This window comes from Podarcis vaucheri (genome assembly GCF_965113315.1).
Source record: "Podarcis vaucheri genome assembly, chromosome: 1".
NCBI classification, from domain to species: domain Eukaryota; kingdom Metazoa; phylum Chordata; class Lepidosauria; order Squamata; family Lacertidae; genus Podarcis; species Podarcis vaucheri.
The window spans coordinates 121,777,377-121,803,534 of record NC_138759.1 but is presented as its reverse complement, the minus strand read 5'-3'; the positions used below and the strand labels follow the sequence as shown (position 1 = coordinate 121,803,534).

General features: G+C 43.8%; 2 protein-coding genes across 4 annotated transcripts in view; both read left to right on the top strand.

Moving 5' to 3' along the window:
- Nucleotides 1–2,247: 2,247 nt before the first annotated feature.
- Nucleotides 2,248–13,578, top strand: KLHL23 (kelch like family member 23). Of its 3 annotated transcripts, none has more exons than XM_082191597.1 (4): nucleotides 2,248–2,504; nucleotides 6,737–7,951; nucleotides 8,855–9,007; nucleotides 11,454–13,578. In XM_082191597.1, exons 2-4 carry the CDS (start codon nucleotides 6,739–6,741, stop codon nucleotides 11,801–11,803), a joined length of 1,716 nt encoding a protein of 571 aa, XP_082047723.1. In that variant the 5' UTR covers nucleotides 2,248–2,504; nucleotides 6,737–6,738; the 3' UTR covers nucleotides 11,804–13,578. The 3 variants fall into 3 exon arrangements, with proteins under 3 accessions (XP_082047723.1, XP_082047724.1, XP_082047722.1); XM_082191598.1 differs by lacking the exon at nucleotides 2,248–2,504 and adding an exon at nucleotides 2,740–2,998; XM_082191596.1 differs by lacking the exon at nucleotides 2,248–2,504 and having other exon boundaries at nucleotides 6,646–7,951.
- A 1,951-nt stretch (nucleotides 13,579–15,529) lies between these two features.
- The window catches only part of SSB (small RNA binding exonuclease protection factor La), a 20,702-nt gene continuing 10,073 nt past the window's right edge, over nucleotides 15,530–26,158 (top strand). Inside the window, exons 1-6 of the mRNA XM_082203032.1 lie at nucleotides 15,530–15,686; nucleotides 21,188–21,258; nucleotides 21,969–22,072; nucleotides 23,922–24,096; nucleotides 25,809–25,916; nucleotides 26,016–26,116. Coding sequence (XP_082059158.1) covers nucleotides 21,193–21,258; nucleotides 21,969–22,072; nucleotides 23,922–24,096; nucleotides 25,809–25,916; nucleotides 26,016–26,116 — 554 coding nt within the window. The 5' untranslated portion in view covers nucleotides 15,530–15,686; nucleotides 21,188–21,192. The remainder of the gene's footprint in view (nucleotides 15,687–21,187; nucleotides 21,259–21,968; nucleotides 22,073–23,921; nucleotides 24,097–25,808; nucleotides 25,917–26,015; nucleotides 26,117–26,158) is intronic.

The window sequence follows — 26,158 nt, the reverse complement described above, 5'->3', positions numbered from 1 at the left end:
GGCATGTTTAGCCTGGAGAAGAGGAGGTTAAGGGGTGATATGATAGCCATGTTCAAATATATAAAAGGATGTCATATGGAGGAGGGAGAAAGGTTGTTTTCTGGTGCTCCAGAGAAGCGGACACGGAGCACTGGATCCAAACTACAAGAAAGAAGATTCCACCTAAACATTAGGAAGAACTTCCTGACAGCAAGAGCTGTTCGACAGTGGAATTTGCTGCCAAGGAGTGTGGTGGAGTCTCCTACTTTGGAGGTCTTTAAGCAGAGGCTTGACAACCATATGTCAGGAGCGCTCTGATGGTGTTTCCTGCTTGGCAGGGGGTTGGACTCGATGGCCCTTGTGGTCTCTTCCAACTCTATGATTCTATGATTCTATGAAAAGAAAGGAACCTTTTATCATATGTGGTGGACCTGCCTCAAGGTGAAAGACTTCTGGGAAAAGATTTATAACGAATTGGAAAAAATGTTGAAGTATACATTTATAAAAAAACCAGAGGCCTTTCTTCTTGGAATAACAGGTTTGGAATTGCCCAAGAAAAATGTTGAATTATTTTTGTATGCCACAACTGCTGCTCGTATTTTGTTAGCTAAAAAGAGGAAAACCCAAGAATTACCAACAATAGAAGAATGGCAGATGAAGATGATGGATTTTTCGGAGCTAGCCGACCTAACTGGAAGAGTCTGCGACCAGAAGGAGGAGTAGTATCAGGAAGAGTGGCTTAAATTTAATGATTACTTAGTTAAATATGAAAAGTTAAATTAATTGAAAACAGTCTGCAGATACTTAATTGTCTTAGGATTTTATTTATGTTAAGTGATGAATTAATATGTTTAATTTCATAATGTGAAGATCTAAGGTTGTTAATGTTTAAGTTAAATTTTATAAGAACTGTGATCTGGAAAACCATTAAAAGGATATGCAATGAAATCCAACCAAGGGGAAGCGAGGAAGTCACTTAACAATGTTAATAATTGTAATTTTCAATAAGAGTATAATTTATGTTTGTTTGTCTTATGTGTTTGTTATACCAGAGCCTAGGAATTGTCGATCAGAAGGTCGGCGGTTCAAATCCCCATGATTCCCGTTGCTCGGTCCCTGCTCCTGCCAACCTAGCAGTTTGAAAGCACATCAAAGTGCAAGTAGATAAATAGGTACCGCTCCAGCGGGAAGGTAAACGGTGTTTCCGTGTGCTGCTCTGGTTCGCCAGAAGCGGCTTAGTCATGCTGGCCACATGACCCGGAAGCTGTACGCCGGCTCCCTCAGCCAATAAAGCAAGATGAGCGCCGCAACCCCAGAGTCGGCCACGACTGGACCTAATGGTCAGGGATCCCTTTACCTTTACCTAATGTTGTGAAAACCAAAAGAATTTTTTTTGGGGGGGGGGGAATAGAAAGCACTGCTAATAACAAGGCCAGTGGAAGTGATGATATTCCGGCTGAAAAATTTAAAAGATGATGCTGTTAAGGTGCTACACTCAATATGCCAGCAAGTGTGGAAAACTCAGCAGCGGCCAGAGGATTGGAGAAGATCAGTCTACATCCCAATCCCAAAGAAGGGCAGTGCCAAAGAATGCTCCAACTACCGCACAATTGCACTCATTTCACACGCTAGCAAGATTATGCTTAAAATTCTACAAGGCAGGCTTAAGCAGTATGTGGACCGAGAACTCCCAGAAGTGCAAGCTGGGTTTCGAAGGGGTTATTTGTAGGGCATAGGAATTCGTTCATTTCCCCCCCAAAATATAGTCTGCCGCCGCCCCCAAGGTCTGAGGGACAGTGGACTGGCCCCCTGCTGAAAAAGTTTGCTGACTCCTGTTATGCGTCAATCCGGCACTTCCATACACCCCTCAGGCCCCCTCAAGTGAGCCTGGGAAGCCTGAGGCAGAAGCTATTAAAAGGACCACGTTGCCTTCGGCCTCCAGGGAGCAGCGGGTGGAGGGAGAGGCAGCCGAGGCACCAAAATAGGAGCTGCTGCTGCTGCTGCTGGTGCTTCTGCTGCTGCTGCCGTTCAGGCCATCTGCTCGCGGACAGCTTGGCAAGCAGCGCCTCTTCTTCCCAAAGATGGTCAAAGGGTCGCGCCGGGTACCTCAGGGAAGCGCCGCCGCCTTTGCTTTCCCCCAGAAGATCCGCGGCCAATACTTCTGACCCGCGCGCACTCGCGGAGGAATTGCAACCGGTCGCCCGGGGGCGCAGCCAGCCCATTTTTTTGCAGGTCCCCCCCTCGGTCAGAAGAGAGGCCGAGGCAAGTCACGCGAACTGGGGGGGGGGTCCTCTCCTCCAGCAACCCCACGAATGACAGGACCCCTCCTCCATGCGCGCGCAAGGGCCATCCTGAGGGGAGCGCGCGCTCCACGCGCAGCAGCCTGAGGCGATAGACGCGCGCGGCGAGCGGGCCGCCTTTCGTCTCGCGCTTTTTTTTCTTTCTTCTTAATTTCGGGAAGCGGGCGCGCGCCTCCCCTCCTCCGCGCTCCCGCCGCCGCCGCCGAGGTTGCGCGCGGAGAGCAGGTGGGTCTTCGCGCCGCGCGCCGCTGTGTGTTTGTTTGTGTGGGGCGGGGTGTCTCTGTCACGATACACGCGCCAGCAGTGGCGTAGCGTGGGGGGTGCAGGGGGGGCCGGCCGCACCGGGCGCAACATCTGGGGGTTAGGGTTAGGGGGCGCAAATCCATGGGTTAGGGGGCGCAAATTACTTGCCTTGCCCCGGGGGCTGACAACCCACGCTACGCCACTGCGCGCGAGCGAGAGGGGTGTCTGTTTGCGTCGCGCTCTCGGCCTTTGGGAAATGTCTGGAGGGGCAGGCGACCACCTTCGCTCTCCCCAAACCGAGCCGCCCCCCCCCAGCCCGTTTCCTATCGGGGGCGTTTTTTCCTACTAGTCGTCTTCCCCGAGCGCGCAGAACGAAACGCGGCAGACGCGTGACTTCGAATTGGCTCCCTTTTGTCTCGCTGCCGGTGCAGGACAAACTGCTGGCTTTTGTCTGCAGGCACCGGTTTCGGATTTAGGTATGAGCTAAACAAGCTATAGTTTAGGGCCCCACTCTCTTGGGGGCCCCCCCCCAAAAAAATTATGAGTCTGTAAATTGTGTTTCTAAAATTGTTATTTCCAAATGCCAGTGTGTTTGCATTATTTTGTTATGAATAAAAAATCATTTTAAGTTAGAGCTTAATTATTTCAATATTAATATACTTCTTAATTGTGTTTCACTATTAATATACTTTAATAATAATAATAATTTATTATTTATACCCCATCCATCTGGCTGGGCTTCCCCAGCTACTCTGGGCGGCTTCCAACCAAATATTAAAATACAGTAATACATCAAGCATTAAAAGCTTCTCTAAACAGGGCTGCCTTCAGACGTCTTGATAAAATGATAAAAAATGATAAAAAATCATTTTAAGTTAAAGCTTAATAATTATTTCACTATTAATATACTTCTTGTGTTTCACTATTAATATACTGTATTTTTCGCCCCATAGGACGCACCTAGTTTTTTTTGGGGGGGGAAATAAAGGAAAAAATATATATTTCCCCCCCCCCCGGCACACGGCTGGCGCGGGGGAAGCCCGAGCTTCCCCCGACCCCAGCCCCCAGAACAGCCTGCTATCTGCAAGCCTAGGGAGCCACGCTGGGCTCCCAAGGGTTGCGCAGGGCTTCCTGAAGCCTGGAGAGTGAGAGGGGTCGGTGCGCACCGACCCCTCTCACTTTCCAGGCTTCAGCGAAAGCCTGTATTCGCCCCATAGGACGCACACACATTTCCCCTTCATTTTTGAAGGGGGAAAAGTGCGTCCTATAGGGCGAAAAATACGGTACTTCAGAATAATAATTTATTATTTATACCCCACCCGTCTGGCTGGGCTTCTCCAGCCACTCTGGGCGGCTTCCAACCAAATATTAAAATACAGTAATACATCAAACATTAAAACCTTCCCTAAACAGGGCTGCCTTCAGATGTCTTCTAAAAGTTTGGTAGTTGTTGTTCTCTTTGACATCTGGTGGGAGGGCGTTCCACAGGGTGGGTGCCACTACCAAGAAGGCCTTCTGCCTGGTTCCCTGCAACATAATTGTATTTTACTATTAATATACTTCTTAAGTGTATTTCAGTTCAAGAATGACTTTGATAAAATGCATATTTTGTTATGTGCAAATGGCTTTAGATACCTATTAGGTCCGTAAATTACCATATAGCATATATTCAACACAAAAAAACAGCGACAATTTGTTGTTGACAAAGGACAGCTGGACATATAAAGGGCCCCGTTACCTTCAGTAGCTTACGGCCTCATCAAATCTAAATCTGGCCCTGGCAGGCACTGTGTTTTTGAACGCGTGCATAACAGCAGGAGCCCAGACTTTCCTGCGCTCTCGTGTGCGGTGCTGCGTCCCGTGATTCTAAAGAAGAGAAGTTGCAATCCCACTTATTGGGGGAAGAAGCACCATTGAATCCAGTAGGTTACACATAAAAGGTTCTGAGGGTGCTGTAAAGTTGCATTGTACAAATGTGACACTAGATGGCGACGGTGAGCGATGGAAAATTCAATATATGTTTTTCAAAACTTTTTATTTATTTTTTTAAAAAGCATTTAATAATTTTAATAATTTATTATTTATACCCCGCCCATCTGGCTGGGTCTCCCCAGCCACTCTGGGCAGTTCCCAATAGAATATTAAAAACACCATCAAACATTAAATACTTGCCTTCAGATAGAATAAGAATAAATAAGAATTTTCACAACGTGTCTCGATTCCACCTAGGACTTAGTTCCAAGTAAACCTGTTTAATGTTGCACTGTAAGTCCCATTACATTAAACAGGAGTCACTCCCTACTAGTCGTGCAATCCTACGACGCATGTCCACTCAGAAGTAAACCCCATTGTGTTGCATGGGTTTTACTCCCGGATAAGTGTGTTTAGGATTGCACTGATTCATGTTTCATATGCTTAAAAAATAAATCACTGATTGGTCATTGAACCGAATACAAGTTTTTGGAAACTGAAGTCAAAATTTTATTTTATTTCTATTTTAACCATCCCATCTGGTGCCTGTTAATTGAGAGATGTATTGCTATATAAGTATGTTTGTTTATACAGTATATATTCTTTCTTTCAAGAGAAATAAAGCACTGTCTGAGGTCATTTGATGCTGTTCCATTGTTAAAAACAAACAAGATGGTTAGTGCCTGGTCAGGAGCCTGATATATCCTACTTTGATTTTTTCTTAATGTATATAAATTATTAAAAATAAAATAGTTTTAATCCAGACTGGTGGAGTTATCTGTTGAAATCCATGGGAGAGATGGGAGGGGGCAAGGTAAGGATAAGGAGCTTGTTTAGGATTCGGGAGAGTACAAAAGTTACATAATCAGAGTTATTTAACATGATTAATTATTTCAGCAGCAGCATGCTTGCCAGAGCTGATGAGACCAGGGTGACTGGTTCTAGTACTTGCATATACAGTGGTACCTCGGGTTAAGAACTTAATTCGTTCTGGAGGGCCTTTCTTAACCTGAAACTGTTCTTAACCTAGGACACCACTTTAGCTAATGGGGCCTCCCGCTGCCACCGCACAATTTCTGTTCTTATCCTGAAGCAAAGTTCTTAACCCGAGGTACTATTTCTGGGTTAGCGGAGTCTGTAACCTGAAGCGTATGTAACCTGAAGCATCTGCAACCCAAGGTACCACTGTACAACTTCCATTGAATCAGGAGGGCCTTAAAATGATATTTCCAGGGAAATATTTATTTTAAAGTTTCTTTTCCTCAAGTATATTCTGTCTGCAGTCTTATACTTTAACCTTCAGGTGGGTATACACCTTTATCTAAAATATGGCAAGACGTTGAGTTGATGTCCAAATAAAGCAATTTATACTGGAACTAGAAAAAGAAGAAGATTATGAGGCCATTCTTCCATAAGTGTGCATTTACTTATTTACACCTCATTTACTTGTTGATACCTAACATACTAGACTTAGCTCTTTGTATTTCACACCTTGTGGACTCTACCATATTGTGGGAGCCAGATCTGGATTTGCTTATACCTTCTCCTTTTTTCTCCTCCTGGTATGAGAAAATCTGGATTGAAGGAGAAGTGTGGGAGGACAGTGCTTTGGAGGAGAGCATCATAGAGCATCACAGAGAATTAATGGAGAAGCAGGAAGCTTAATGTCTCCATTAAACAACAGTATGGATGAGTCCAGAATGAATACAGTGGCACCTCGGTTTGCGAACGTCTCAGAAGTTAAATGTTTTGAACACCGAAAACCTGGAAGTAAATGATTCCTTTTGCGAATGCGCCTCAGACATCGAACGGCTTCCACTGAGTTTTCATTTTTCTCTACAGTGGTACCTCAGGTTACATACGCTTCAGGTTACAGACTCCGGTAACCCAGAAATAGTGCTTCAGGTTAAGAACTTTGCTTCAGGATGAGAACAGAAATCGCGCTCCGGTGGCGCGGCCGCAGCGGGAGACCCCATTAGCTAAAGTGGTGCTTCAGGTTAAGAACAGTTTCAGGTTAAGAACGGACCTCCGGAACGAATTAAGTACTTAACCCGAGGTACCACTGTATTAAATTTGCAGGCCGCCCTTTGCACCTTGGTTTTTGAACGTTTCGGATGGTCTTCCAGAACAGATTATGTTCAAAAACCGAGGTGCCACTGTATCTTAATTCAGTAGGGCTTACTTCTGAGTAAGCACGCTCTACTATCTTCATTTCTTTACCATTTCTTGACATTTTATTGCAGTGATGGCATTGACTGAGCAGGAGGAATATACCTATATATACAGAGACAGCTCTCATCCTGTGGAGTTCTTGGAAGCATTCAGAACATTCTACCTTGAAGGTGTATTCACCGATATTGCCCTTCAATGTGCATCAGGTGTGGTTTTCCATTGCCATAAAGCTGTGCTAGCTGCTTGCAGCAACTATTTCAAGGCCATGTTCACCTCTGACATGAAAGAGAAGATTAAGAACCAAGTCAAACTTTCTGGACTCAGTCCCACAATACTGGAATCCCTGGTGATTTACGCTTACACATCAGAGATTCAAATAACAAAGAGAAATGTCCAAAGCCTGCTCCAAGCAGCAGACCTCCTTCAGTTTGCCCCGGTGAAAAAAGCCTGTGAGCAGTTTCTGATACGGCACTTGGATGTCGACAACTGCCTAGGAATGCACTCCTTTGCAGAATACCACGTCTGCTCAGAGCTGGAGAAGGAATCTAGAAGGATATTGTTATCAAGATTTGATGAGGTGTGGGCGCAGGAAGAATTTCTGGAAATCAGCAGCGAGAAGCTCCAGTTTATTCTCTCCAGAAAGAACCTCGGCCTTTGGAAAGAGGGGGCAGCCGTGGAGCCCATTGTTAAGTGGATAGCCTACGACGTGGAAAAGAGAAGCGAGTGCATTTATGATCTGCTGAGCTGCCTCGAAGCAGACTTAGATGAAATGTATCTGAGGTCAGCTTTAAGTTTGCACAAGAAAAGCCGGCTGAATGAAAACAAGATCCGGTCTCTAATACACAACGCACTGCGCCCCAACCCAAAAGCAATTCCTACGAGGTCTACGGCTGTTATGTACGTGATTGGAGGGTACTACTGGCATCCTTTATCTGAGGTGCATGCATGGGATCCAGTCGCCAATGTCTGGATCCAGGGAGCTGACATGCCGGACCACGCGAGGGAAAGTTATGCAGTTGCTAGTCTGGGGCCCAACATTTATGTGACAGGCGGCTATAGAACAGACAATATAGAATCCCTCGATGTCATGTGGATATACAACTGTGAAGCCGATGAATGGGTTGAAGGCTGCCCGATGCTTAACGCAAGGTACTACCACTGCGCAGTTACCTTGAGCGGCTGCATCTATGCTTTAGGGGGTTACAGAAAAGGGGCTCCAGCTGAAGAAGCAGAATTCTATGACCCTTTAAAAAAGATATGGGTCCCTATTGCAAACATGATTAAAGGTAAGTGGAATATTGCATGCTTATTCGTATTTTCGCATGTGTCTTTTAAAAAATCAATGAATATTTTTCCCCCTCTCCCCTAGGATACACAATTTATTTTTTGTTCAAGCTTTTAAAAGACAGCCTGATCAGCCTTCTGCCCATGAAAAGAAATGTGTGAGATGCAATTGCTTGAGTGAAGAAACATTGTCAGTTGCATTTTTCACTTAGAATTTATGTTTGACTATTACAACGGAATTTCTGCTCCAACGCAATCTTACAATAAGTTTGTTCTGGTATAAGTTTTCGGGTGCATGCACACTTCTTCAGATACGTGCATGCACACAAAAGCTTATACCAGAACAAACTTAGTTGGTCTATAAGGTGCTACTGGACAATTTTTCATTTCTACTGCGTCAGACCAACATGGCTACCTACCTGAATCTACAATCTATCACTGTAGCTTAAGCTTCAAGTGCATTCATTGTGCTTCTTAGCTGTTCATAACTCGTTATCAGGAGCACATTTCTCTTAATGTTTTGGATATTATTGTCTTCTGTTAAATCATTTGAAGTTCTTGTGTTGCCTTCCTCAACAAATTTCAAATGAAAATATACAAACTTGTGCATTCTCACAAGCTTGATCAGCAGAATATATTGCCATACCTACCTTGTTTCTTCTTAAGCATTGAAAAAACTAGCCCTGTGACCAAATGCAGATATATAATTATTGGAAAAGCTTCAAGATGAACCAGAAAAAGCCTTTAGTGTATAATTTATTATGAAATCATTTAAAATATTGAATTTCTAGTTCTGTATTTCTATACCATTACACCATTGCTAATGTATTAGTTTTACTACTAACTTGATGGTGAATGTTACTCCGTTTTAAAGCTTTTTAGCAATTTCAGTTTTTATTAATTAGGGGTTGGGAATGCCACAGCCTGTGTCTTGAACGAAGTTATCTATGTCACTGGAGGTCACTACGGTTATCGGGGAAGCTGCACTTACGACAAAGTTCAAAGTTACCACTCTAATATTAATGAATGGAATGTCATCACCACCAGTCCGTATCCAGGTAAGCTTTACTTCCGCTCCGTGGTTTGAATAATTGCCTTCCAAAAGCAGCAATTTGCCTGTTTTTTGTCCAAGAAAAGAAATATCTGCAGCTGCTCTGCTGATTTGCACCCACACGTTAACATTCAAAAGCTCACAGCCAGCTAGCAATACTAGGGCATTAACAGGCATTGTTGAGTAACCCACTTCCTTGCAGGGAGCCCACTGCTGACTCACAGAACCTGCTGCTCCCCCTTCTTTTGCTGTTTCTGCCTGTTCAGGTTTTTTCCAGTGCTTTTGTATTATGGCCCCCAAACTCTGGTCCTGCTGTATTACAACCATTTAGGGACTGTAGAGTTGGAAGGTGTGGGAATGTTCAGGAAAGCAGGAGAGGATATATTGTTTAGTAATAATATGCTTCCTAACTTGCGCTAGCAAGTTCTATAATTTAGCATAGTTTTAACATTCCCCTTTAAATGCACAGTGGGTAGCTGGTTGCAAGCTTGTTTAAGCTTCTCACCATAGATTTCTGGTAAGATCCCTTCCTTCTCCATCTTCCTTTCATCGCGTGAGCTGCCGTGACTGTCAGTCTGCAGTCACTGGGGTAGATCCACATGTAACTAGGTCTGCCTTCAGGGATCCAACTGTGAACTGATGATGTGAATAAACTACTTTTATATATCTTAAACAAGATTGTGGCGTGTTTATTCTTTTAAGAGGGAAATAAGGGATCTTACCAGGAATCTATACAGTGGTACCTCTGGTTACGTATTTAATTCGTTCCGGAGGTCCGTTCTTTTTTCCCCCAAAAAAATTTTTTTTATTCGTTTTCACAACATTATAAACAAACAAACACATAAGACAAACAAACATGAATCATAGCCTTATTGAAAATTACACTTGTTAACATTCTTAAGTGACTTCCTCGCTTCCCCTTGGTTGAATTTCATTGCATGTCCTTTTAACGGTTTTCCAAATCACAGTTCTTATAAAATTTAACTTAAACATTAACATCCTTAAATCTTCACATTATGAAATTAAACATATTAGTTTGACACTTAACATAAATAAAATCCTGAGCCAATTAAGTATCTGCAAGCTGTTTTCAGTTAATTTAAATTAACATATTTAACTAATTACAGATAGGTAGCCGGAATATTTAACTAAGTATCATTAAATTTAATCCACTCTTCCTGATACTCCTCCTCCTTCTGGTTGCGCACTCTTCCGATTAGGTCGGCTAGCTCTGAAAAATTCATCATCTCGGAGGTCCGTTCTTAACCTGAAATACTTCTTAACCTGAGGCACCACTTTAGCTAATGGGGCCTCCCGCTGCTGGTGCACCGCCACCACACGATTTCTGTTCTCATCCTGAAGCAAAGTTCTTAACCCGAGGTACTATTTTTGGGTTAGCGGAGTATGTAACCTGAAGCGTATGTAACCCGAGGTACCACTGTATTGGACAAGACAGATGGATGCATGCCCATGGAATGAACACACATGATCATACATTTCATCACGTTGATCAAAAATGCCAGCAAACTTATGATCTTGTGCTTTTACAGACACATTCCATCCATGTGGTTTTATGCACAAAAGCATGATAAGGAGTAACAAAAAATGCACAAAAGCATGATAAGCAGTGCGTTTAAAGGGGAATGTTAAAACTCTGCTAAATTATAGAACTTGCTAGTGCAAGTTAGGAAAGATATTAATAAACAATATATCCTCTCCTGCCTCCCTGAACATTCCCAGTGTGGTGTAGTGGTTAAGAGCGGTAGTCACGTAATCTGGGGAACCGGGTTCGCGTCTCCGCTCCTCCACATGCAGCTGCTGGGTGACCTTGGGCCAGTCACACTTCTGTGAAGTCTCTCAGCCCCACTCACCTCACAGAGTGTTTGTTGTGGGGGAGGAAGGTAAAGGAGAATGTTAGCCGCTTTGAGACTCCTGAAGGGGAGTGAAAGGCGGGATATCAAATCCAAACTCCTCCTCTTCTTCTTCTTCTTCTTCTTCTTCTTCTTCTTCTTCTTCTTCTTCTTCCCACAGAAGGGACCCTGTGGACCATCTAGTCCAGCCCCCTGCAATGCAGGTATACAGTGGTACCTCGGGTTAAGTACTTAATTCGTTCCGGAGGTCCGTTCTTAACCTGAAACTGTTCTGAACCTGAAGCACCACTTTAGCTAATGGGGCCTCCTGCTGCCGCCGCGCCGCCGGAGCACGATTTCTGTTCTCATCCTGAAGCAAAGTTCTTAACCTGAAGCACTATTTCTGGGTTAGCGGAGTCTGTAACCTGAAGCGTATGTAACCCGAGGTACCACTGTACAGTATGCAGCTGTTCCATCCGGGGACCGAACCTGCAACCTTGGCATTATCAGCCCCACGCTCTAACCAACTGCTGCCTGCCCTTTCTCTTCCTTTTCTTCAAATGCTTATTCGGTGTTTTTTGGCGCTCTCTGCTTTACCTGTAGAATATGGGCTGTGTTCCATTGCACTGGAGAACAAGCTGTACCTCGTGGGTGGACAATCGACGGTGACGGATTGCTATGACCCAGAGCAGAATGTGTGGAAACAGAAGGCTGATATGATAGAAAGAAGGATGGAGTGCGGCGCCGTCGTCATGAATGGATGCATCTATGTGACGGGAGGCTATTCCTCTTCCAAAGGGTCGTATTTGCAGAACATTGAGAAGTACGATCCTGAATGCGATACATGGGAAATCGTGGGTGATCTCCCCAGTTCTATGCGCTCGCATGGCTGTGTCTGCCTGTACAGTGTGCTAGAGGTTGAAAATGCCACTTACGGGACAAGGAACGAATAATATAAGGGAGGCCAAAACTAGAGGAAGGTGACCCACCACCTAATGATGGGACTTAGCCTATAGTATTCAGTCACTATGGAACACTACTCCCTTTGGCTTTTATTGACACTAAGCCTAGTGCATCAACTCCAGTTAAGCTCCAACATTGTTGATACAAGGGCTACCACTTCTTTTGTTACTACTGTTCTCCGCCCTACAAGCAATGTGAATGTTTGGTTGCTGCCAGATCTGATTAACTGTTGGGGGGTTAGGGCAGGCATAGGCAAACTCCGGCCCTCCAGGTGTTTGGGACTACAGTTCCCATCATCCCTAGCTAACAGGACCAGTGGTCAGGGATGATGGCAATTGTAGTCCCAAACATCTGGAGTTTGCCTATGCCTGGGTTAGGGTTTTATATTTCTAAAGGGAGGACAAACATTGGGTTTTTTTGTGTGTGTGTGAACCAAGTTATTTTTTGCACCAAATAAGGTCTTAAAGCCCATGTTAAACAGGGATGAGGAGGAGCCTGTAACCATCCATATATTGCTAAACTCCAAGTCTCATCAGCATGACTGATGGTCGTGGATGATAGGTGCTGCAGTCCAAGGCATCTGGGAGAGGTTCTCCATCTCTGGTATAACATCTCCATTTTATCTCAGGACCATAGCAAACTGCAGACTTGGGATTCTCATAATACCCAGCACAATCCCCCCTTTTTTCCACTCTGCCCTTGACATTTGGAAAGTTGTTTGGCTTTACGTACAAGCTCTGTAAGGGTTAGGGTGAACTCAGCAGGTTGGTCATTATTTTGTGATATTTTTAATCGGTCCTAAAATAGTTATTGTGCTACTGCTGCTTTTGGATTTTTGTCCGAGAGACAGACACCATATGTCTAATCAATAGGTGGCATCTACGCTACCGTTGACCTCCCTTATTAATTTTATGGTACTACTGTGTTGCCGTTGTGTATGAACGGTACAATAGCTATCAAAATAAAATATAGGTGGGGTGTGTGGAAATGAGCACAACTCCCTAATTTTAGGGTCATACGAGGTTAGGCAGTGGTACTTTCTTGGATCTGACTGGGCAGAAGACCTCGCTTTCTGTACATTACCTAACTCGCTACCCTATAAATTTGAACAATGTGCTTTTCAAATGCATTTTGGACTAGAAATGTTTCGTTTATCTTTCATAGTTGTAAAACTACTTTTGCATATCATGTTTGTGTTTCAGAATGACGATCTAAAAATGACTTTTTGAAAATGTAAACAATTGAATTTGTGGTCTAGGCCACTGACGATAACCAGCTGCTTATAAAACGTTGCTGCCTTTTCTTTATTTGGCTTACATAGCACCAAATACTAAGCCAAACTATGCCTCACCATGAACAAGCAAGTGTGCAACTAGGAAGTCATGGCCATTTCACTCGTACCCTGGTCCTGCAGCTACCATGCTACAGACACCTATACCATGGATTGACTTAGCATTCCATGTAAACTTGAGTTCATGGTTTGTCTTCCCTGATAAGTCAAGCACAAACCTTGGGGACAGCTCATTGCGGAGCTTTGAGGAAGACAAAGCATGTGCCCAGATTGGCACATAATGTTAATGGCTTGGTTCCTGGCAGCATGGCAACCACAGGAATGGAGAGGGTGAGGAGCAAAGCAGTCACAAGAATTTTAAGAATTACTAACTATTTGGATTTTAGTTCAAAAGTACCAGCACTGCAATATCACTTCAGTACTTTTCTTATTTCCAAAAAAGTTGCTTCACCAGCACAATGATAGCAAATACTAAGAAAAGGAACCCACCTATAACAGTTTCAGGATGACAGTGCAGGAGACATCAGCATAAATGTTTACAAACTGCGATTGCCACTGTTCCAGTCACGACTTCAGAGTTATTACTATACCTGGAACATTATTATTTATGGAAGCGGAAAAGGATTAGAATGTAGAGCTTTCAGGTTCTCGTTACAATTGTATTTATTGTTGTTGTTTATATTTAATTTATATTTAATTCACGTTAAGTATGTTGTGCATTTGATAAAAATTTGTAAAGTGTGATTTACTTTTAGGAGTAAACAAAATGCTGCACTGTTTTCTAAATTGTAAAGAATACACTACTTGAAACCCTTTTTCAAGATGTGCTCATTAACTTTGGGGAAAAATAAAAGACTAATCTAATATCTTATACCACTGAAAACACAGGCAACCCCCCAACTTTTGCAGGGTTTGCATTTTGGGTCATTGCTCGCTTCCGTGAAATCGTGTGCAATTGAAAAAGCCTGCAAACACCCCATTACCTCGGGTTAAGCACTTAATTCGTTCTGGAGGTCTGTTCTTAACCTGAAACTGTTCTTAACCTGAAGCACCACTTTAGCTAATGGGGCCTCCCGCTGCTGCTTCCCGCGTCTGTAACCAGAAGCGTATGTAACCCAAGGTACCACTGTATTCCACCCCAGCTCAACTGCTGCCATCCACCTCTTCAGTGTAGTGTAGTGGTTAAGAGGGGTAGACTCATAATCTGGTGAACCGGGTTCGCTTCCCCGCTCCTCCACATGCAGCTGCTGGGTGACCCTGGGCTAGTCACACTTCTCTGAAGTCTCTCAGCCTCACTCACCTCACAGAGTGTTTGTTGTGGGGGAGGATGGGAAAGGAGAATGTTAGCCGCTTTGAGACTCCTTTGGGTAGTGATAAAGCGGGATATCAAATCCAAACTCTTCTCTTCTTCTTCTTCCGTTCACCCTGGGTCACTTCAGGGTTTGGTGATGTGCGCATGTGCACGATTGCTCACATACAGTATTGGTAGTGCCTAAAATGGGAGTTGCCTCTAGTACATCTGGAAATGTGTTTAGGACCAAGAGGGAAGAATACCGTTTCCTTGAAGTAACCTCAGCCATTTTTTCTCAACCATGCCAACGCTTTCAAGAAGCGATCAAATAAATAATTATATCATTGGCTACAGTCTGGGGGTGGGGGTATGCTTATGCAATACATCAATAGTACACCATTGTGCCTTTTGTACGTTCAGGTCCCAATGCATTAGAAATATACCCCATTTCTCAGTGAATGTTATCCGACTGTAGTTAAGTACGTTAATTTAATCAAAAATACAGTACACCAAATCCCCAATAACCAATCTGATATTAATGGAAACGTTTTGATTTTTCCTGTTTATGAAAAATTCTATGGAAGTTCACACTGCTTTGAAGACTTCAATCCCGTTTGACTGACCTGAGCAAGGGGATAATAACCCGCAGCTGAAAAGCAGGGCAATGGTTGTGCTTAATCATCACAGGTCAAATGAGATATGTTATGCCCAAATCTGTACCCGATTGCCAAACAGGTGGGTGCTGCAGCTTATGATCAATCAATAATCAGAGATGTGTACTTCATACATGCTCAGAGAGGTGCTTTATTTACTTTTTTATTGATTACCTAGCTTCCAATGCGGGCTGCGAGGCTGTCGCCACTTACTTCCCGCTTTAACAAAATCGATAGTTTAGCTATGCTATGCTAAAAAAGAAACGAGGCTAGCTTTACCCTGAATATTTTTTTTACTGTCGGAAATTTCTTCCTGATGTTTAGCCATAGAATCGCACGCAAGACGATCATATTAGGAGCTGCACGGTGCGCGCCCGCTTCCTGCTCCTTTGCAACCCATCCTGACAACCCGCTGCTCGCTGGGCACCTTCCGAGGATCCGGATTCAGGAGGCGGGCGCCGCGGAAGCCCAGCCCTCGTGGGCCGGGCCGGGGAAAGGGGTGCGGCCAGCGCCGCACAGGCTGCTGGGCTGGCCGGCGAGAGGAGGACGGGAGCGCGCAAAGGCGCACGGAGAAGCGGCGCCGGCGGCCTACGCGATCTAGAAAAGGAGAGGCCGGGGTTTGCTTTGGGCGAAGGTTGGTTCGTTTCCGCGGGCGCGTAATCCTGGCTCCGGGGCTTTTGGGGAGCGCCTGCCTTGCGCGCGGCTGCCCGGAGCTCGTTCCAGACTTGGGTGGACGTCCCCACGTGCGTCCCGGGTGGGCTCCCCGGGTGGGATTTCGGGCTTCGCCGCACCGGGTGGGTGGGGAGCGAGGAGGGTCGGCTTGCTTGCGCGCCTCCGCCGGCGACGGGTACCCACGACGCGGCCTGCTCTTTTCCCCCAGCCCGGGGAAGGAGCTGAGCTACAAACAGGGCCCGTGTGCGCGCAGCAGAACGAAATGCTGGAGGTTCAAAGCCCAGGAGAGTTTAGATTTCTTTCCCCCGGGGCGCTTGCTCGCTGTAACGCTCTCCAGACGTGACCTACACGTGTAGGTCAAACCCCGGAATGCGGTGGTCGCGGGGTCTCTTTGGGGAGCACGGATGCGCCGCTTGGCGTGATGAGGGGAATAATCCGTCTCTTTCCCCGCTTTAAGGCTTCCCACGCGTGTTTTTTCTTGGCTTTGCTTTTAACGCACGTGAAGGCGGAGCGGGGAACTTCTCGGAACACGCAGGCGACGTGTTCAAGGGAGAAACTTGCATTTTAAATGCCCAGGGAGCTTTTTCCTATTGGAGGTGGCCGGCGAGGAAGAGCACCACGCAGCGCTCTTGTGCGCGCCGGTTTGGACCACGTGGAGGATGGTTTGATTGGCAGCTAGGAGTCCTTTACTGCAAGTGCTCACGGAGGTGTGGCAAAGGCTCGACTTTCCGATCCTTCGGGTTTTTGTTTTGCTTCCCTTCCTCACATGAGTAATTCACAAAAGAAGAGTTCTCTCCTTTTTTTTGTAGTATCTCATTTGGTAAAAGTGAGGTCAGGGTGATATCAGCCATGCGGCGTGACTTCTTGGAATCAGTGGCCGGTATCTAGAACTAGTGGTGCTCTTTAATCTCTTAGTGTTTCTCAAACTTGGATATCCAGCTGTTTTTGGACTACAACTCCCATCATCCCTAGCCAGCAGGACCAAGTGGTCAGGGATGATGGGAGTTGTAGTCCAAAAACCGCTAGGGACCCCAGTTTTAAGGTAAGGGTCCAGCAGCACAGACTGTTTAGTAGGGCTGGGCAATAAATCACCGTACCATTGAGTACCGGTACAGTGGTACCTCTGGTTACGTATTTAATTCGTTCTGGAGGTCCGTTCTTAACCTGAAACTGTTCTTAACCTGAAGCACCACTTTAGCTAATGGGGCCTCCTGCTGCCGCTGCGCCGCTGGAGCACGATTTCAGTTCTCATCCTGAAGCAAAGTTCTTAACCCGAGGTACTATTTCTGGGTTAGCGGAGTCTGTAACCTGAAGTGTATGTAACCCGAGGTACCACTGTATTGAAATAACATTGTGATAAATGTTTGAACAAGGCAATATACCTGTGAACCAAAGGTGGACATTTGACAGCTTCCCAGGGGGTAGCTCTGCTGAACAGGATACTTTGAAGATTCTTTGCAGATAATGTGCAGGCTTCAGCTATGTTTGCCCTCTCCTTCATCCCTCCTAACTGCTAAGAAATCGTCTTTCCACTTAACGGTAAAGGTAAAGGGACCCCTGACCATTAGGTTCAGTCGTGGCCGACTCTGGGGTTGTGGCGCTCATCTCGCTTTCTTGGCCGAGGGAGCCGGCGTTTGTCTGCAGACAGCTTCCGGGTTATGTGGCCAGCATGACTAAGCCGTTTCTGGCAAAACCAGTTGTTTCTCCCTAAATAGCTTTTATCCATATCATAAAGGAAGGGATTGTTATTGTTTTTTTATTTATTTATTTAAAGGAGACTATCTTTTTGCTTACTTGCCCTCCCTTTGATAAAAATGGAGAGATTGGTGGGACGAGGACTTTTGGGGGGTGAGGTGGAGGGGAGAAGATTGGTGACAGATTATGTATAGATCGAGCTTTTGAATTATTCTGCGGCGACTGGTGAAGAAGATTTAGAGACTTTGCTTGTAATTTCTGATCATTTGTATTAGTCTATAAATAGTGTTTAGTGCCATTGTTATTGGTCATCGTGTTGTGTTATATTGTTCAGAGTGTTCAAAATTGGCCAGGAGCATTTTGCAATGAGTTATTGGCCACTTGCACCCAAGTGAAGGTGCCTGGGCCCCAGGATGACACCTGACATCACCTGGAGGTGCACATCTGGGGATCGTTGGATCTTGACTGTTTTCACACACTAATACCCACAATCCTATAGAACTCTATCAGCCATATCTTATCTGCACCATTTCAGGAACCAAAATGCTTTAAGTGCGCAGCCTTAACAAGAACAGTGAACAACGCTGTAGTTAATTGTTGCACTTGTGGGACGTGGGTGGCGCTGTGGGTTAAACCACAGAGCCTAGGACTTGCTGATCAGAAGGTCAGCAGTTCAAATCCCCGCAATGGGGTGAGCTCCCGTTGCTTGGTCCCTGCTCCTGCCAACCTAGCAGTTCGAAAGCACGTCAAAGTGCAAGTAGATAAATAGGTACCACTCCAGCGGGAAGGTAAATGGCGTTTCCATGTGCCGCTCTGTTTCGCCAGAAGCAGCTTAGTCATGCTGGCCACATGACCTAGAAACTGTACGCTGGCTCCCTCGGCCAAGAAAGCGAGATGAGCGCCGCAACCCCAGAATCGGCCACGACTGGACCTAATGGTCAGGGGTCCCTTTACCTTATCTTCACTTACCATACTTTTCTGTGCATAAGACACCCCCATGTATATGACACCCCCTATTTTGGGGGGCTCAAATTTAAAAAAATTGGGGGAGATGTTGAGCTTTTTTTTTGCGAAGGGTTGCTCAGAGTTTTGGAGCTTTTTTGGGGTGGGGGAATTACCCTGGGTTGTTCAGCTTTTTAAAGGGGAGGTTGCCAAAAATCGCTCACCTGCACACGTAGCAAAACCCAACTCTTGTCTGTCCCCTTGCCGGCAGAAGCTGACAATAGCCCGTCCAATTGGCGCAGCGTCAGCCAGTCAACACCACCCATTGACGCAGCAACCAATAACACTCACAATAGCTGCTGACAGCCACGGCAGCAACCAATCAAACGTCAACCCTATGCACTACCCAGGTATAAGACAAACCCCATTTTTAGCATGATTTTTACATAATAAAACTTAGTCTCATACACGGAAAAATATGGTACCTCACCCTGCTGCCCTCCACATAGTTGTGAGGGACGTTCTCATGTTATGAATGTGTCGGCATTAAGAAAAAGAAGCCAGCATATATGTGGACTGTCCCTTGATAAAGTGACTTTTCTTCTTTTAAGTTCTCAAATTTCTTAACCCAGCTCAAGCTTGTCAGCAGAACTTGCCAGGTGTTTTAACTGATAATCAGTCACCACCAGTCCATCCTTTGAAAATAATAATTTAGAGTTGTCTTGCCCCAAAATGGCAACTAGGCATTCTGTTTCGGTGACTAATCTTGGTTAAAGGAGCTGTTTGGTGTCTAGCTTATACACCTGAGTTTCTGACAGGGGCTCATGGTCCTCTGCTGCCCAAAGGGCAGGGCAGGGCCGGCCCACCCGTGAGACAAGTGGAAGCAATGATGTCAGGTGGTAGGTTCCAAGGTAGATACCGTACTTTTTCGCTCTATAAGACGCACCCCCCCCCCCCGCAAAAATTAAGGGGAAATGTGTGTGCATCTTATGGAGCGAATGCAGGCTCCATGGCTTCAGCGATAGCAACGCAAAGCCTCCGAAGCTCAGAGGGAGCGCTCCCGCCACGCTCCGGAGGCTTCACGTTGCTATCGCTGAAGCTTGGAGAGCAAGAGGGGTCAGTGCGCACTGATCCCTCTTGCTCTCTTGGCTTCGCTGGAGAGGTGCTGCGCAGCTTTCGCTCTGTGCAGCGCCCCTTCAGCGAAGCGGGAGGAGAAATGGAAGGGGCTCTGTTTCTCCTGCCGCTTCGCTGAAGGGGCGCTGCGCAGAGAGGGGGAGATTTTTTTTTCTTGTTCTCCCCCTCTAAAACAGGGTGCATCCTATAGAGCTAAAAATAAGGTACCGTATTTTTCGCTCTATAACACGCACCTGACCATAACACGCACGTAGTTTTTAAGAGGAGGAAAATCCGTAGGCATGCCACCCGTAGGCATTCCCTCCATAACACGCACAGACATTTCCCCTTACTTTTTAGGAGGAAAAAAGTGAGTGTTATGGTGCAAAAAATGCGGTATTTATTGTCCCCCTTGATCCTGATGTCAATCTTCACCCACCCCTACTTCCCTGGCTGGGAGGGGAACTCCATTCTGCAGCTTGCCTCAAATGGCAAAATATATTGGGCCGGCCCTGCCAAAGGGTAATGGATAGCGCTATTTCTTTTTTTCATTAGGTGCTGTGGGGAGATGCTGGATGTCCTGAACCTGTGCCAGGAGGTGGCTCAAATCTGAAATGTGGGGCTTATGTTTTTTTAGACTTGCTTGGAAATCAATATACATTTACAACAGCGTTCGAAATTTGCCAGGTGCATTTTGCACCTGGTCATTGGCCACTTGCGACCAAGTGAAGATGCCCAGGTGTCAAGATGGCGCCTGATGTTTCCGCCACCTGGCCTTGAAACCTTGGGTCTTGCCTGTTTTCACACACCAGCAACACATCCTGTAGAATTAAACCTGTGATATTTTATCAGCACAATCAAGATCAATTTCAGGAACCAAAAAGTCATATTGAAAAACATTACTTTCGAGCCAAAAGAAGGCAACTAAGCATTTTGTTTTGGCAACTGTCAGGGTGGATTTGATTTAAATCAGATCGATTTTAATCACTAGTCATTAAGACTTGATTTAAATCATTTTTTTACAGAAATATTCATTCTTGCTGGTATAATCTTAATATTTACAACCAGATAAAATTTTAAAGATAAACTTTTCAGAGTCGTTTTTACAGTTATATCAAAAATTACTGATTTGGTTATAGGACTAGAAATAAAAAGACAGGTAATTATGAAATTATTGTTTATATTTGGACAACTTTTCTGCTGTACTGTTTTGGAAGGAGAAAAATAATCATTTCCTTAATAACAATTTAAACAATTTATTTAACTAAAACAACAACTTTATAGCATATGTACCCATGTTAACTGATGTGGTTAAACAATTAAAAAAAAACTTAGACTGAGTTTTAAGACACATGAAAAACTTAAAACAAATCCTTATTTCCTGATGAATAGCCTTTGGACTATAATGTAACTTAAACAGAAAACTATCTTTAGAATTTTTTTCGTCCAGATGCATTTAAATAAATAAAAAATCTAATTTAAATTGAAAAATTCCGATTTTTTAAATATATATTTTTTAAAAATATATCTTTAATTTTTATCCATCCTGGTGATTGTAAACCCGTTTGCTGCCTAGTTTATATATGTGTTTCTAACACAGATTTAAAAGAAGAACATTCTATAATAATAGAGGCAATTGCTGATAAAGTTTGGTCTAAACCATTTAAATGAGCCCTAGTGCTTAAATGAGGTGAAATGTTGCTCTGATTACAGGTAGCGAAAATGGCCGAAAATGGAGACAGCGAAAACATGTCTGACTTGGAAAGGAAGGTCTGCCAGCAGATTGAGGTACGAATATTGAGACTAGCATAGCATTAATGCAAAACGCCTGTTATAAACTTTGTGTAGCTGTCTTGGTTGAGTACTTAAAATGGGGATTCCTCGCAGCTTAGAACTGTTTTATTCCTAATATCAGCCTGATGTTTTGGAATAGGAATCTTCGTCTGCACAGCTTTGCTGGCCGATCGCTGATAAAGTACAATGCTTCTTAAGTTGAACAGACTTTTGTAAAAACAAAGATTAAAAACAGCCTTGAAAAGTCAGGCAAGAAGCTATAAAGGGTTCTGCAGCTGCAGAAATTCTCCGTTTGTTCTGATGATGCATGAGACGAGATGCAGTCCAGAATTGAATTGTCAGAACAATTTTAAGCACCCACAAATTGTAACCAGTGTCACAATTGCCTTTGGGGGCGGGGAGCGGTTTGAACTCAATAATGTAGCTTCATCTGTGCTGATATTTTTCATACATCAAGCTTCTAGCAAGCAGTTTGTAATATAAAACCATTGAGGGAATGACGTTAAGGCATTTCAAAATGTTGAACAGAAACCCGGACGTTTTTCACCTGGCGCTCTGAAATGTGTGCTGTAAATTCCGATGACGCTCTGAAGAAAGGCTTCTGAAAGCTCCCGTGCATGGAAACTGATTTCTCGGTGCTAAATGAAGCAGTAGGTTGTCTTTGGCTTCTAATATTTGTGTTGCTCTTCGTACTTGCGTCATAGTACTATTTTGGCGACCACAACTTGCCACGGGACAAGTTCCTCCAGGAGAAGATCAAGCTGGACGATGGCTGGGTGACTTTGGAAACGTTAATCAAATTCAACAGGTAAATCTATGGGTGCTTATTCAAAGTTAACTGAAAGGAAGGGGAAGCAGGGATGGGGTTTTTGTTGAGTCCTATCAGTCCTTCCTCGCTCATCATCTTCCCTGTGCTGCATCCCATGTTGTCCAGCAAGCCTTTAAGGCAGACTTCTTCAACCTCGGCCCTCCAGATGTCTTGAACTACAATTCCCATCATCCCTGACCGCTGGTCCTGCTAGCTAAGAATCATGGGAGTTGTAGGCCAAAAGCATCTGGAGCGGCCTTTCTCAACTTCTGGGTCCCCAGATGTTGTAGGACTACAACTCCCATCACCCCTAGCTAGCAAGGCCAGAGCTCAGGGATGATGGGAGTTGTAGTCCAACAATGTCTGGGGACCCACAGGTTGAGGGCCGAGGTTGAGGAAACCTGCTTTCATAGAATCATAGAGTTGGAAGAGACCACAAGGGCCATCGAGTCCAACCCCCTGCCAAGCAGGAAACACCATCAGAGCACTCCTGACATATGGTTGTCAAGCCTCTGCTTAAAGACCTCCAAAGTAGGAGACTCCACCACACTCCTTGGCAGCAAATTCCACTGTCAAACAGCTCTTACTGTCAGGAAGTTCTTCCTAATGTTTAGGTGGAATCTTCTTTCTTGTAGTTTGGATCCATTGCTCCGTGTCCGCTTCTCTGGAGCAGCAGAAAACAACCTTTCTCCCTCCTCTATGTGACATCCTTTTATATATTTGAACATGGCTATCATATCACCCCTTAACCTCCTCTTCTCCAGGCTAAACATGCCCAGCTCCCTTAGCCGTTCCTCATAAGGCATCGTTTCCAGGCCTTTGACCATTTTGGTTGCCCTCCTCTGGACACGTTCCAGTTTGTCAGTGTCCTTCTTGAATTGTGGTGCCCAGAACTGGACACAGTACTCCAGGTGTGGTCTGACCAGAGCAGAATACAGTGGCACTATTACTTCCCTTGATCTAGATGCTATACTCCTATTGATGCATCCCAGAATTGCATTGGCTTTTTTAGCTGCCGCGTCACACTGTTGGCTCATGTCAAGTTTGTGGTCAACCAAGACTCCTAGATCCTTTTCACATGTACTGCTCTCAAGCCAGGTGTCCCCCATCTTGTATTTGTGCCTCTCATTTTTTCCCCCAAGTGCAATACTTTACATTTCTCCCTCTTAAAATTCATTCATAAAGGGTTGTAGGTAAGGAGAAAACCACAGGTTGAGGAGTAAAACTACTTCTATGATCTTCTAATGTAACCTTACCTTGGCATCCAAGCCAATATGTTCAGTAGAAGGTAATGGTTTCAGTTTTAAGGATTTGTGCAGCCTTCATCATGTTATCTGAATGCAGTGCAAGCAATATTTTTTTTTTTTTTGAATTTACTACAAATCCAATAAAAGCCACATTATCGCAGTACCCAATCACAATCCAATTAAAAACAGAGCCGATTATTCAAAAACCGAATTAACAATTTGAGGTGACTTCTGTGCACTGGGTTTCAGGATACGAGGTTCTTATTTCTTCCTGCTTCCATAATCTTCATAAATCCATTTACAGCAGTTCCGATCTTAATCTTTCGTTTAACAGCCACTGGTTTATTGACTTTCATTTGTAGTTGCAAATTTATTAACTTTCGTTTCTGCAAAAGGAGTTTGTGTCCAATACATTTCCTATGCGATATATTGATTTTCCATCTATTTCTTCATTTTTCCTGATGTAATCCAATCATAAAGGGCATCTACACTTCTACTTTTTCACTCAGGTTGTATTTAGAGGAGACTTAATGTAATTGATTTTTTTTAAAAAAAGAAAACAAATAACCTCTTTTTACCCACCTTTCTACCTTCCTTCCTAGGTTAAATCGCCTCACAAAAGACTTTGATGTAATAGTGGGGGCGTTGAAAAAATCAACGACTGAGCTGATGGAAATTAGCGAAGACAAAGCTAAAGTCCGAAGATCTCCAAACAAACCTTTGCCGGAAGTGACGGAGCAATATAAGAACGCGGTTAAAAGCAGATCTGTGTATATTGTAAGTGGAAATGATATGTGTTTTAAAGCAACCGGATTTCAAACGTTCTAGTTTGGGGGACCCCAGTCCTGCATGAAAATTTCTTTGACACCCTGCGTGTTGCAAAGGATTCTGGGAAGCATATTGTAGGCCCTGGGCCTTACTAGGCTCAGTGAATTGAAAATGCACTTTTCCCCAGGAAAGATCTACAGTGGTACCTTGGTTTTCAAGCTTAATCTGTTCTGGAAGTCCATTCCAAAACCAAAACGTTCCAAAACCAAGGCATACTTTCCCGTAGAAAGTAATGCAAAATGGATTAATCCATTCAAGATTTTTAAAAACAACCCTTAAAACAGCAATCTAACATGAATTTTACTATCTAACGAGACCACTGATCCATAATACGAAAGCAATAAACAATGTACTGCAGTCACACAATCAAGCCATCAGTAGCTGAACTGGGTTCCACACAGTCACAAAAACAAAACAAAAAGAGACGCAAAAATGCAAAATAAATAGCAAAAACAGACAGACCTCAGCGTAACACGCAAAACGGAAGTGTGGTACTCAAATCAGAAGCGTAACACTCAAAATGGAGCACGTTTGGCTTCCGAAAAAAGTTCGCAACCCGGAACACTTACTTCCGGGTTTGCAATGTTTGGGTTCCAAGTTGTTTGAGTACCAAGGCGTTTGAGAACCAAGGTACCACTGTACTATGAAAATGATAAGACTGAGGCTTCAGGGTCCATAATCCCAGAGGAGCCTCAGAAACGACTTTAGCCCACAATGCTTAAAAAAAGCTGGGTCTAGTCAACACAAGTTGATTCGCACGACTCAAATTGATTATTTTTTGGTTGTATATATTTCAGGGTGGATTTGATTTACATCACATAAATTTAAATCACTAGTCAGTAAGACTTGATTTAAATCATTATTTTTTTTACAGAAAGACTCATTCCTTCTCTTATAATCTTAATATTTACAACCAAATGAAGTTTTCATTTTTGGAATAAGAAATTTTCAGAGTAGTTTTTGCAGTTGTATAAAAAATGGCTGATTTGGTTATACTGTTAGAAATACAGAGATTATTGTGAGGTTTAATAAGTTAACTGTTTATATTTGGACAGCTGTTCTGCTGTATTTTATTGGAAGGAGAAAAAAAAATCATTTCCTTAATAACGATTTAAACAATTTATTTAACTAAAACAATAACATGTTTGTTAACTGATGTGGTTAAACATTAAAAAAACACACACCTTAGACTGAGTTTTAGCACACAGGAAAAACTTAAAACAAATCCTTATTTCTTGATGCAGTCTTTGGACTGCAATGTAACTTAAATAGAACTTAAATAGAAAACGATCTTTAGAAAGATTTTTCCCTGAAAAGCATTTTAAATCCGATTTGAATTTTTAAAAACCTCTGATTTAAATAAAAAAACAGGTGTTTTTTTTGTTTTATTAAAAATCATTGATTTTTATCCACTGTGCCCCATATTATGTTGCCCGGTAATGAGCAGTTTAGCTTAAGTTGGCTAATTCTGCTTGACATTCGATTTTTGCTCGTCATGAGGGAGGCTCTCAAATATCGTTCTTTACTGCTACCCATCCTGCTTATGGGTATTGTTCACAAACAAGACTACGTCTGTGTAAATACCCTAAACGTCCCCATATAGGTGTTTGCATAAACGTGTCTCTGAATATGAAGTCACTGACCGAATCCTCAATTTTCAGAAAGGTTTTCCACAGGATGCAACCCTTGATGATATCAAGGAATGGCTAGATTGTAAAGGCAAAGTTGAAAACATTCAGATGCGGAAAACTATTCAGAAAATGTTCAAGGTAACTCCTTTTCGTCAAAGCTCTTTTCAATTATTATTTTTTCCTGTGGGAATATTCCACCGATCTAAATTAAAACATCTCCTTTCTTACCTCCTTCAGGGATCAGTATTTGCAGTTTTTGACAGCGTCGAATCTGCCAAACAGTTCGTTGAAACTCCAAACCAAAAATACAAGGACACGGAGCTTATTGTACTTTTCAGGTGAGTTATGTACTTGATATCGTAATGCTTTGGACTTATAGA